At 38.2% G+C, this 13702-nt stretch overlaps 2 protein-coding genes across 2 annotated transcripts in view; both read right to left on the minus strand.

The window, feature by feature from the left end:
- PGGT1B (protein geranylgeranyltransferase type I subunit beta) overlaps positions 1–6433 on the minus strand; it is a 54143-nt gene extending 47710 nt beyond the window's left edge. The window contains exon 1 of the mRNA XM_003123848.6: positions 5774–6433. Coding sequence (XP_003123896.3) covers positions 5774–5913 — 140 coding nt within the window. The 5' untranslated portion in view covers positions 5914–6433. The remainder of the gene's footprint in view (positions 1–5773) is intronic.
- Positions 9003–13702, minus strand: part of CCDC112 (coiled-coil domain containing 112) — a 37402-nt gene continuing 32702 nt past the window's right edge. Inside the window, 5 exon segments of the mRNA XM_021084645.1 lie at positions 9003–9732; positions 9929–10047; positions 11088–11183; positions 12551–12711; positions 12714–12963. Of these exon segments, the coding sequence (XP_020940304.1) occupies positions 9702–9732; positions 9929–10047; positions 11088–11183; positions 12551–12711; positions 12714–12963 (657 nt within the window). The 3' untranslated portion in view covers positions 9003–9701.

Genomic DNA, 13702 nt, shown 5'->3' on the forward strand with positions numbered 1-13702 from the left:
AGTCAGTTTATGAACAACCTGAAGACTAAAAGCAGATTTGAAAAAGAGAATTCGGGAGTTCCTGTAGTGGCTCAGTGCTTTAAGAATCTGATTGGTAGCCATAAGGATGCGGGTTTGATCCCTGGCCCTGCTCAGTGGATTAAGAATTTGAGTTGTTGTGAGCTGTGGCGAAGGCCAGCAGGTGCAGCTCCAATTTGACCCCTAGCCTAGGAAATTCCATATGCTAGCTGCAGTCCTAGAAAAAAAAAAAAAAAAAAAAAAAAAAAAAAAAAAAGCAAAAAAAAAACTACTTAAAAATCTCAAATACTGGAGTTCCCATTGTGGCTCAGTGGTAACAAACCTGAGTAGTATCCATGAGGATGGGAGTTCAGGTCCTGGCTCCGCTCAGTGGGTTAAGGATCTGGCGTTGCCATGAGCTGTGGTCTAGGTTGCAGATGTGGCTCGGATCCTGCGTTGCTGTGGCTGTGGTGTAGGCCGGCAGCTGTAGCTACGAATCAACCCCTAGACTGGAAACTTCCATATGCTGCAGGTGTGACCCTAAAAAGAAAAAAAACTTGTATACTTAATTATTAAAGGCTTTTTTTCAAAGTCCAGCATTTTCAACCCGTAGCAGCTGAAACTAAGGTTTACAGGATTAGCACAACTACAGTGAAAAGCTTATTTACCAAGTTCAGCACCCAGCAGTGGCTGACAGACAGAACCAAGAAGTTAATTTGAAGCAAACATCCAGCCCCCTTCTACCAAAGGATAATAACAAAGTAGGGTGTTATGGTGCGTAGATGACTTCTGCTTGGGGTAGAGACTGCCAGGCAACTTGAACTGGTGCAGGCATCCAGAGGGGGTGATCTGGCTAACATGTGCACCCAAAACCAGGTCAGTCAGGTTATTACTACTTCTTTGAAGTACATCTACCTGGTCTCTTGCTTTCTTCTTTTCCTGGAACTGAACTCTGAGTCTGTAGCCTGAAAAACTGAAGTAAGATATGTCTTCCTGTCCCTTCTCCTACTCTGGAAAGTATATACAAGATGTTTATCTTACATGGATGAAGAAGTAACATCCCCTTGCCCTTCCCAAATCAAGTAGTTTAACTAGTGGGTCACTCTGCAGGTAGAAGGGGTAAACTAAATGATGTTTCCAGAAGAACTCTAGTTTTTCAGGCTTAAGGACAATTTTTGTTCAGACTTAAGAGAATGGCACAAAAGAAACAAGAATTAAATAGAAACAAAAAAAGGAAAAATAGTTTGTGCAGTGGAAAAAAGAATAGAGCCATACTACAGTCTGATCCTTGATTATGAGTTTAAACTGTGCATGATTTTTTTTTTTTCTCAGTAAATACGTATTTCAGTTGCAGAATTTCAGAATTTCAGAGGGTCTCACCTGGGATTTTCTACCGTGCACCTCAGTGCCCCTAGCCCTCAAACCATTCAAGGGGTCAACTGTAATAAGGTTTTTCTAAGCCACTAAATGACTATTGTACCATCGGGCCAGAGTAGGTGACTGACCATTTGGGAGTATATTAGAAACACTGGTTTATGGGAGTTTACTAGATTCCCAAACTTTGGATTACTTGCCCTGCCCGTTTTTGTTCAAATCTCTTTACTGACATCTACAAGTGTCTTTTTAAACGTCCTGCCTAGATCTAAGGTGGGCCTATAGCCAAATCATACTGTACATTAAGAAATAAGAACACAGGAGTTCCCGTCGCAGTGCAGTGGTTAACAAATCCGACTAGGAACCATGAGGTTGCGAGTTCGGTCCCTGCCCTTGCTCAGTGGGTTAACGATCTGGCGTTGCCGTGAGCTGTGGTGTAGGTTGCAGACGCAGCTCGGATCTCGCGTTGCTGTGGCTCTGGCGTAGGCGGTGGCTGCAGTTCCGATTCGACCCCTAGCCTGGGAACCTCCATATGCCGTGGGAGCGGCCCAAAGAAATAGCAAAAAGACCAAAAAAAAGAAATAGAAACACAGATGCTGAATAAAACTGGTAATATTAGAAATGAAGAGAGAGCCTTATAGGATACATTGAAAAGAATCATGAAGTTAAAATACATAGCCATAGAGCCTCCAATAAGTACTTTGGAATGAATGAAGGAAAGACTCATTACTTCTAGAATCTTAAGTCTACCTTTTACTTGCAATATTTTGAAATAGCTGATTCATCCTACAAATAACTTCAAGTACAGTCACACATTTTTGGAATTACACAACATGCAAAATAATTTTTAAAAAGAAATGTTTACTGAACATCCACTAAACTGGATGTCATGACAAAAATAAATAAACAAACCTCCTAAACTTAAGCAAGTTAAACTAGGGGGGAAAAATGACTAAGGAGCTATATGGAGGTACTAGTACAGATATTATCTTCTTCCTTTTTTTTTTTTCTCTCTTACAGCCACATCTGCAACATATGGAAGTTCCCAGGCTAGAAGCTGAATCAGAGCTGCAGCTGCTGGCCTACACCACAGCTACAGTAAAGGCAGATCCAAGCTGCATCTGTGACCTATGCTGCAGCTTGTGGCAACACCAGATTCTTAACCCACTGAGCAAGACCTCAGATTGAACCTGCATCCTCACAGAAACAATGTCATTGTCCCTGCAGTGGCTTGGGTTGCTGCTGTGGTGCAGGTTCAATCCCTGGCCTGGGACCTTCCGTATGCTGTGGGTGTGGCCAAGGTGGGGGTGAGGGAGAACACTTGACAAAGCTCACAATCTAAAGTCTCTATTCACTTGAGTTAACTAGTAGCTGTCCCTTTCCAGAACTCAACATAAAAGAAAAAGCAGAAGTGAAACAACGAAAAATATACCTTTAAACATTCATAAAGCCACTGCTATAAGGAGTTCCCACAGTGGTACAGTGGGTAAGAATCTGACTGCAGCAGTTTGGGTCACTGCGGAGGCACAGTTCGATATCAACCTTACAATGTGGATTAAAGGATCTGGTGTTGCTGTGGCTCAGATTCAATCCCTGGCTCAAGAACTTTCATATGCCACGGATGCGGCAATTAAAAAAAAAAAGGCCACTGATACTAGAAAAATAAAAATGTCTTTTTATTGGTCAGGTTAAAAGAAACAGGGAAATAGAGTTTTGCCAAAACGGTGGGCCAGAAAGTAAGTGTCTTAATGTCTGGTTCAATGTTAGCTTTCCTAAGAGTCAGCTGTTTCATATCTATCAGTAAAAAGAAGTGAATACAGGAATAACTGATTTATTGCTTTAATACCATATCCCCATACCCAGATACACGGAAGGCCCTCAATAAATGCTTGTGGAATTGAACTATAATACTAGATAAGAATTATGACTTAGGAGTTCCCATTGTGGCTCAGCAGATGTACGAAACAACTAGTATCCATGAGAATGTGGATTTGAGCCCTAGCCTTGCTCAGTGGGTTAAGGAACTGGTGTTTCCATGAGCTGTGGTATAGGTTGCAGAAGTGGCTTGCATCTGGCATTGCTGTGGCTGTGCGGCAGCTGCAGCTCCAATTCGAATCCTAGCCTGGGAATTTTCCCATGCCACAGGTGTGGTCTTAAAAAAATATTATGACTTAGGTAACATATTGTTTTAAAACCCCACTGTTAATAAAAATTTTGTGACCAGTTACCTTTGCTTAAAAAGTTGGAACTTCTTTACAAGCATTTTAAAGTCAATTGTGAATCACATCACCCCAAGAGGACTTAATATTGAACTAAGAAAAGTAAAGACTGTGAATCAGGAAAGAGAAAAACTGAGTAACTTTAAAAAATCACTATAAAAATTGGTGTATTTATGTACAGATTGTCCCAAATGGAGTTATTAACTGAGCCATTAAAAAAACCCTCCAAAATGATAAAGCATATTTAAGGGACAAACATGAGGCATAAAAAAGATATAACTAACATCTCCTAAATAGTGCACTGTGATATTATATATCTCTCATCTAATACACAATACTTGGTAAAGATCTAAGATTATAATAAAGTTATTAAATCATTGTTAAATTAATTGTTTAATCAGAAAATTTTTGCTACTTTACTCATGCTATAAGCAGGATTACAGTTTACTGTCAACATGCATTAGTCTATATAGTTTTGTCCTGGCTGAATTTTAAAGAACAGACCAAACACACTGGCATTTTGAAAATGCAACCTGAGACCAATGATAACTACAAGCAAAGTTCAATTGTTAATGATCAAAATAGGATGATTTTTTTAAATTCAAATGCTCTAAATCTACATAAAATTAATCCCCATAAAATATGTGATATATCGATATATTTCTAAACATCCTGTATTATTACAGTCAACATACTCTGAGTTTTGGAAATGTTAATTTTGGTCTAGTACGTTCTCTGCTAGTCAATCAATACTTATGGGTGGAGAAAGGAATATAAATGATGTTTCACTTTTTCTTCAGCAAAAGTCTGTTCATCCTTCAGGGCTCTGCTCACATTATTCAATAAACACGTAGTTACTGCTTTCTCTTACGCCAGATATATTTCAAAGTCCTAGTGCAAAGCTGTTCGTTCAGTAGGACTTTCTGAGATGCTGGAAATGTTGAAAAAGAAACAAAAGCCACTGGCCAATGTGGTGATTGAGCACTTGAAATGTAGTATTACTGCAAACAGAGGAAGTGAATTTTTAACTTGATTTGATTTTAACTAATTCAAATTTAAATAGCCTAATGTGGCTAGTGGCTACCAAACTGGATGGGGCAACCCTGGTGTTAAGGAGGTAAACAAGGGAGACAAAAATCTTGCCTCCATGAAGTTTACAATCCAGTGTGAAAGATATTCAACAAATAAGTCAGTAAATATATACTTTCAAGTGGTGACTGGAAGTGGTCTCTTTTGGAAAGGGTGATTAGGGAAGGCCCCTCTAGGGAAATCTGGGCTAGGAACCTACCCTATTGAAACTGCTTGCTTGTCTGGTTCAGCTGTCCTCCAGCACCCGCCGTAACAAATACCTCTTGACCATGTTATGAAGAAATAATCTATAAAACTTCCCAAACTGACCCGGTCATGCAGCGCTCAAAATATACCAGAGACTCAGTTAAGAAAATACGGAAAGAGATTAGAGCAAAACCAATTTGCTCTCTCTTCCAAACCAGTCTCATGCAGCTTTGGAATCTCACTTCAAAACACAGCAATGCAGAGCAAAGATCGCCTCCTCCTTTCATTATTCTCATTGCCAGACTTTTACTCTGAATGACTAATTCACAGTTTCTTAGCCTACTCCAACTCACAAGGCTCTTCCAAATAAACTTTAACAGGCTGCTTATAAGCAACACCGCACCTCTTTCATCAATCCTATCATGAGATGTACAATTCCTGAAAAGTTCATATCTACGCAAACCTTAGAGGTTTGCTGCCGCTCCTATACGCTGAACACCATACAGGCACTCAATTAAGACTCAACGGCTTTATAGAGGAAAGAAAAGCACAGCGAAGATTATCTACATAAAATACGATGACAAACACTTTTTTTCCTTTTTTATCGGAAGTGAGGTCAAAGTGACTCATATAGGCTGAGAGAAGGGATAAAAAAGGAAGCTCCCAGTTGACAGGAAAAAAAAATGGAAGTGAAAAGGGCGGAAACTGGAGATTCCAAAAGCCCTCGACTCGCAGCTCCCTTCATTCCTACCGCCGTAGCTCGGGAGTGAGGGTGACCGCAGGCCGGCCGGAGAGGGGAGGCAGTGAAGGGTGGGCGGCGCCGCAGCCCCCTGCGGCCACCCACTTAGCCGTCTTCCTCCATGCTCCTGGAGCCGGGCCCCGTGCTGGTCCCGCTGACCCCCAGTTACCTGCTGGTCTCAAGCGAAGAGTAGCGCTCCGGCAAGACTTGGAGGCAGCGCTGGAAGAACCGCACGTGCCGGTCCCGCAGGAAATCCAGCCGCTCTCCGTCACCGCTCCCAGCCGGCCGCTCGTCCTCCGTGGCCGCCATGCTGCTACGGAAACGACGTCCACTGCGACCCGGAAGCAGTTGGCGCGCGGCGCGAAGGAAACCCGAAGGGCGGCCACCGCGTGGCAGGTGAGGAGGGGGCGTGCGCCTGCCCCTGTTCTTCCCGGTAATGGAGACTACACGCTGTCAACACAATGCCTCATGAGGCGCGTTCTCCCTCCGTAGCGCACAACCAGCCTTTTCTACTCTAAGCCCCAAAGGTTTGGAAACACCTTGCAGGCCTTGTAAAATGCAGCCCAAGATCCACAAATCTTTGCAGAACTTTTATCGTGGGGGGAAGTGTAAGGTCAGTAGCTTCAAGTTCACTTTGAGAAAAATCACGGCCCTAAAGAACACGAAGATGGTATATATGAAAACGGGGATGAGTCAGTATAAATTTGTCAACAGACTCATTTTCGGAAGCCACAGTTTTAAGCTGAACGGAGAGCGAAATTAAACCTACAAATCAATTAGAGATAGACAAATGCTTATTAAATAATTACCAACGCGATGAAAGTTAAGACTTCCTAGTATCATTTTCTTTTACGAGTCTTAAAAATTTTACTCTTTGAGTCAGGATCATCCAGGATCAATGCAGCATAAATTTGCAATAGCAAATATGCTCAACGTGTTCTCCAACTACGCATATGCTAAAAAATGAAAAGAAACATGTGCTTCTAGCTATTTTTTTCAAAAAGAGGGATTTAAGTTGCTTCAGCCATATACTATTGCCTTTAAAAGTTCACAAGGCAGTCTTGGGGTGGGGGGTGAATCTGCCCTAAGGATCAGGCCTGAATTGGCTTTTTGTAATCAAGTAATAGTTTAGGTATAATTTAAATGCTAGCTTTCTTAGAAAATGTTTCTCTTAAAAAACTACCACGTGGACTGGAGTTATCCTATTTCACCAATCCAAAGCATCTTGTATAAAGCATCTAGTATAACAGGTACTAGTAACTATTCACAGGTATTCCTGCATGTAACAAATATTGCATTAACAAACTGCCAAGTAAGGGCAAAGGGCTGTCCTTGGTGCTTCCCTCCAAATATGGGGGCAGTCTTTGCCTTGTAGGTATGCCCAGTCTAGAGGAGTTTTCACTGCATGATTACAATGAAGATCTGGCTTTCACTTAAAACTTATCCATCACTAAGTGTTTGAAAATGTTCAAGGTGAAGTCACATTACACACGCTGAACTTACTAGAATCCACTATGCTCACTCTATATAAGCTCAGAAAGACAATCCTATTAACCTAGCCCTTTAAGGGAAGCCAAATAGTTCACCTCATTCTCAGCAATCTGATCCAAATCTTGTGGAAATACTTCTGTGGTGAACTCATTGAGACATGATATACTGTCTAGGTAATTAACCATCCACCTTTTCCTGGGTGATTTTGATTAAATGGGATTTTTGACATCATGTGACAGAACCTAACCCCCACATAAAATGTCACTGTACATTATTGGCCAAGAAGTACAAGGCTTCAAAGTATAGGAATGATAGAGTATCTATAAAATTGAATATTATTTAGCCATTAAGTGATAATGTTTGAATTATATAGAAAGAAAAAAATATATGTGATGTAATGTTAAGCAATTATAGTATCTAAAATGTACTCTGAGACTAGCTGTTTAAAAACAGGTAGGTATGTTTTTTGAAAAAGTTACCTTAGGGTAGTGGAATTATGGGTGCTTTATAACATTTTTCCTTTAGTGTTTTTTCTAAATTTCTTATTAATACACTTCTTAATCCAGTATAAGAAATGTTTATTTACATACCTTCTGTGAGCTGGCAACTGAAGACATTATTGTGTTTATTCTGTATCGTCTATATAAAAGACTCATAAATTCCTCATTTATTTTAGATTCAGTTAGAAGGACTACCTTCTTCAAAATACTTTCATACTTTATTTAAAAAAATAAAAAAATAAAAAGCCTTAAGAATCACATCACCCCCCCCCCAAGGCTTTCCGTAAAGCTGTATTTGTGTATAACAAAAAACATGTTAGAAAGCAATGCCTGAGAAACCTTTCCTTTTCTGTATCTTGTTGCTGTTGAATTCTATTTATTTTTATTTTTCATCTTTTTGAACATGCCCATGGCATATGGAAATTCCTGGGCCAGGGATCCAACTCATGCCACAGTAGTGACTTGAGCCACAGCAGTGACAATGCCAACTCCTTAACCCACTGAGCCAGAGAGGAACTCGTGAATTCTGCTTTTAAATTTCCTTGACTTGTTCTGTATTTTATTTCTAAACTTCCTCAAAGCATTTAAAAAAGTTAAGGAGAACAAGTACAACAAATAAAATGGGCATTTCTGATTAATGATGTTTTATGTTAATTCTCTTATTTTGCACCAATAATTTTATAATCAGAATTTAGCTTCTAAAATTTGGAAGCCATCTACTTTGAATTAATTGTGAAATAAGAAAAGGTTTTGCTCAGTACTCATACTAAATTTCTGAGTGATCTAACCTAAAGGTATCAAATTACAACTAGAGATACTCTTAAAAGTTATAAGAAATGAGTTTTTTATATTTATTATGTATATGATACCATTGGGAACCAAGATTATTTTTAATATGAAAAACTGAGTCAAATTATGTTAAACTGTGTTTTCATTTACAAAAGTTTGGAAACTTTAAAATTAATCCTTTGACTATATATATTAGTTTAGCAATTTTTTTTTTTTTTTTTTTTTTTTTGTCTTTTTGCCTTTTCTAGGGCCGCTTCCCGCAGCACATGGAGGTTCCCAGGCTAGGGGTCTAATTGGAGCTGTAGCCACCGGCCTATAACAGAGCCACAGCAACTCCGGATCCAAGCTGCATCTGCAACCTACACCACAGCTCACAGCAACGCCAGATCCTTAACCCACATAGCAAGGCCAGGGATCCAACCTGCAACCTCACGGTTCCTAGTGGATTCGTTAACCACTGTGCCCGACGGAAACTCCAGTTCAGCAATTTTAAAACATTTTAAATACCACCAAGAGAAATCACAGTACTCTAAAGCCAGCTTATTTCAGATGACGTTTTAAAACGTCTTGGTATTTTGAGACAAAAAAATCAGAAAGGAAAACTGCATCAGCCAGGAATATGTGAAAGACACAAAGATTTTATAAATATGTCAAGTCCAGAAAGGCTGAAAGGAAATCTGGAATAGCTGAAGGAAACCAAAAAGATATCAATAATACAAATAATAGGGTATATACGAGTTAAGAGGCATAGTTTTAAAATAAATATTCTCTATATAAAACAAAGCATGCTTCAAACAATACAAAATGTTTGTTACACAAAAATGTTTCGACAAACTACCAATCTCTTAAACTTAGAAAAAGCACTAACTTATTTCATAACTTAAAAAAAAACTCTTGAGATTCTTGTTACTCAAGCTCATTTAGCTCCATTTATAAATGTTACAAAATTTTGGTTTAAAAATGTCACTCTGATTGTCTCAAATTATTTTGCTGTGCCATGACAAAAACAAAGAATCTTTGAAATGTTTTTTAAGTAAAAGTATTTAAAGGAAATAGTGTTTCTAACATAAACTTATTCAAAGAACTTTTACAATAACAGGCCAACTTTTACATTAAATACCCTCTTAGTATAAACAGGAAATACTAATGGTAATGCCACATGGAACTTAATACTCGCCAATTCACAGACAACACAATAATCAATCTGACTAGGCTAGTGATATTTAAAGAACACGGTTAGTCACTCTCTCTTCCTATTACTGAATATGCTAATATTCTCATCAACTGAACGCCAATTTCATTATCCTATGTTCTTTTCTAAAATCCTTGTCTCCAGGTTGGAATAGCCCTAAGGAGAAGAAGAGAAGAGCAAGTATAAATACATAGGAATTTTTTAAAGTACCAATTAAATGTTAACATTTAAAAAGTATATAGATTTGCTTTTTATTATAAAATATAATATACATACACAAATTGCAATAAAATATAAAAATTCAGCTTATTAAATTCTTATAGAGTGAATACCCATTCTAACTCCTTTGTACCTATGTGGGAGATGCAGAAGTGGCCCAGAGCCTGTTGGTCCTATCTTTTTGGTCCGTTCTTCCCAACCTTTGGTAGGTTTGTAAAGCCTAGAAGGATCTCTACTGACATTGTTTTCAACCTGTAATCAGAAGTAAAATGAATGCAGTTAATTTATATGAACTATTAAAGTTTGTACTTGTAAGATCCTTCGTAATAGCAAGAAGTTTTAAGAAAAATACTTAAAAAAAAAAAAAAAAAAAAAAAAAAAAAAAAGGAGATCCCGTCGTGGCGCAGTGGTTAACGAACCTGACTAGGAACCATGAGGTTGTGGGTTTGGTCCCTGCCCTTGCTCAGTGGGTTAACGATCTGGCATTGCCGTGAACTATGGTGTAGGTTGCAGATATGGCTCGGACCCCGCGTTGCTGTGGCTCTGGCGTAGGCCAGTGGCTACAGCTCCGATTCGACCCCTAGCCTGGGAACCTCCATATGCCATGGGAGTGGCCAAGAATGGCAAAAAGACAAAAAAAAAAAAGAAAAATACTTGACATTGTAAGTCAGGTATACGCCAATAAAACTTTAAAAAAAAATATTTGATATTAGCTAAATAATAAAACTGTTAATAACCACTTAAGTAAACTTCCAATTATTCTTATATAGCTAAAATAAAATTTGGATTGCATCAATCTATTAATAAACTGTTAATATATTTTTTCTAGTTCAATTATTTAATCCTACTTATACTATTGTTCTGTTTTTTCCTACTTCTATCATGAAGGAAATGTAATGCAGCAAAGTATGAGACAATAAATTTAAGATAAATAACCACCAGAAAGTTCTTTGTTTTATCCATGAGCCTCACCAGTACCTTTTTCACCGGTGAAATTAAACAGTGCTTATTGCTGCCATAGGTCTAAAATATAGGCTCATATAGGAAGAATGAAGAAAAGAATGAAGAGGAGGAAGAGAGAAGGAATTTAGGGTAAAAGCAGAGGAGGTGCTTATATTGTGAAATAGCAGAATTAAAAAAATAGTTGCTTAAATGGTACCAAGTTATTTTTAAGTATGTAAATAAATATTAAATAAAGGAGATATAAAGAAAATGGATTTTATTTTGTATCCTTACAAATCAATGAATTAGGATAATAACAATGAAAATAAATTAATCTCAGTACAAAATACCTTTTCTTTTAATTTTGCCAGTTTTCTTTGTTTTTCTGCCTTTTCATCTTCTTTTGATTGTCTGTCTAGAATTTTCATTTCAAGTTTATGTAAATCCTAAAAGACATATACCAACAACTAAGATAACATTAAGAAAGTAAAATTAGCTAGAATTTGTTTCAAAGTTTAGTTGCTTGTAAGTAAAATTAAATTACCTTAACTATCAATATTCCTCTAATATCAACTCTTCCAACAAAAGGTAAGAAGTTTATTTTCTCTGAATATAAATGTTAAAAGCACATCTTTTCTGAATCACTTTCTTTTCGATGTTTATTGTTTTTTAATGGTTCAATCTAAAACTTGTCTTTTGATAGGTGATTTAGCCTATTTTCGCTATCAATACAGATATGCCTGGTTTTAGATCTCTCAAATTATATTTTCTGTCTCACAGTTTTTATTTTCTAAGTCTTTTATGTAAACTGCTTGCCTTTTTAGGGGGGGAATCTTTTGTTATTTAGGGAAATGTTTATGTGTGAACTAAAAGAAATCTGACTAGTAAATTTTTTTTGCTTTTTTTTTTTTATACTTCCCTTAAGTTTTTGCTTTATGAGTATGGCTTCTATGTATTCTGATGCATTTAACAATTGATAAGTTACCTCTCATTTGAACTCTTTTTCATCTTCAAGTACCCTTCCTTGTCTTTTTTTTAAAATACATTTGACTGAATTCCACTTTGATAAGATTGTAGCTTCCTTCTTTGATTAGGGTTTTTCTTGTATACATTTGTTTAAAATCACCTATAATTCTCTCACCACTAACCTTGATTCCTTTAAGTATACACTGAGTATCTACAATTTACTAGACCCTAGGGTAGATTATGACTCAAAAAGGACAAAACCTGTGCTTTCATGGAGCTTACTTTATGGGAGGGAGATGGACAGTGAACAAGTAAGCAAATCACCTATAGGGAAAAGCCAGTCGGTTCGGTAAAGAAGACAAGACATTCATGGCCTGGCCTATGGCTACCTTTCCAGCCTTGTTTCCCACGGGTTCCCATCTCCCACCTGATGCCGAAGAGTACTGAACCGTCCTCTACAAACCACTCTGTCATGCTGTTCCTGCTGCTAAGAAAGTGCTCCCCTTTCTTCCCTCTTTCTTCTCTTCCAAGACTCAACCCAGGTATCACCTTCTCTGTCACACTCGGAACTCAAGCTTCCTCCTTGCATATCCACCTTCGAAAGTTCTCTGTCCACACCTCAGTCTTCACAGTGTTTATTTACCACATTATACTGAAGTCCCTATTTACACACAAGTCTTTCCCACTAGACCATAATCTACTAGAAATCAGAGTACAGCCTACTTATTTTAGTAGGTCCAGGCCTGATATATAAGAAGCACTGGATTAATTTTTGCGGAATGGAACCTGAAAGTAATACCTCCATGAGTTAGTACTGAAAAATTATTTAGGAAATGTATTTACTCACTCTTTCTTGAAACCTGGAAATTTCATCGGCAGCAGTTTTCCTTTTTTCTGCCTTTTCTGTCTTTTCCCTTATCTCCTTTTCAAGTTTCAGAAATTCTTCCTGTTCTTTCTTCTGCTGGGTATATGTTTCTAGCAGCAGTTTTAGTTTACACTGACGTTGCGCTCTTTCTGCTGCTTTTTCTCTTTCTCTTCCTCTTCTTTCAACTGGGAAGCACATTTCATTGACATTTCTACACTTTTTTGTTTTTTCCAAGCTTCAATGGCCAATTTCTGTTTCTTTCTTTGTGCTTCTTTTTGCTTTTGATTATCTTCCTGTTTGTTATGAAAAAGCACAGGTATATTCTCTGCCTTTTCCTTCAACTTAAAAATGTCCTCCTTTTTTTGCTGCTTTTTAGCTTTCCAATTCTGAATAGACTAAATGGTTAAAAAGAGACAGCAAGAGGAAATACTTGTAATAACCAAAAACATTTAAATACAACCTCAAATCCATCTTTCTAGAAAGAACAGTGATTGCAGAATGTTGGCTACTGAGTTTTATAATTTTTTTTTTCTTTTTAGGGCTGCACCCCTGACATTTGGAAGTTCCCAGGCTAGGGACTGAATTGGAGCTATAGCTGCTGGCCTATGCCACAGCCACAGAAATGTGGGATCTGAGCTGTGTCTGTGATCTACATCACTGCTCACGGCAACACTGGATCCTTAATCCACTGAGCAAGGCCAGGGATTGAACCTGCATCCTCATGGATACTAGTCAGGTTCAATTCCACTGAGCCACAATGGGAACTCCAAAAATGTCTTTATTTATTTAGTCTTTTTGTCTTTTCTAGGCCCGACCCACAGCACGTGGAGGTTCTCAAGCTAGGGGTCTAATTGGAGCTGTTGCTGCCAGCCTATGCCAGAGCCACAGCAACGCAGGATCCAAGCCGTGTCTGTGACCTACATTGAAGCTCACAGCAACGCTGGATCCTTAACCCACTGAGCGAGGCCAGGGATTGAACCCGCAACCTCATGGTTCCTAGTCGGATTCGTTAACCACTGAGCCACGACAGGAACTCCCCAAAATGTCTTTTTTTAGACAATGCATTTTTTCTACCTTTGTTTGTAAAAAATTTAATATATATATTTTTTTTCATAGCCGCACCTGTGGCATTTA

Source organism: Sus scrofa, chromosome 2 (assembly GCF_000003025.6).
Source record: "Sus scrofa isolate TJ Tabasco breed Duroc chromosome 2, Sscrofa11.1, whole genome shotgun sequence".
NCBI lineage: Eukaryota > Metazoa > Chordata > Mammalia > Artiodactyla > Suidae > Sus > Sus scrofa.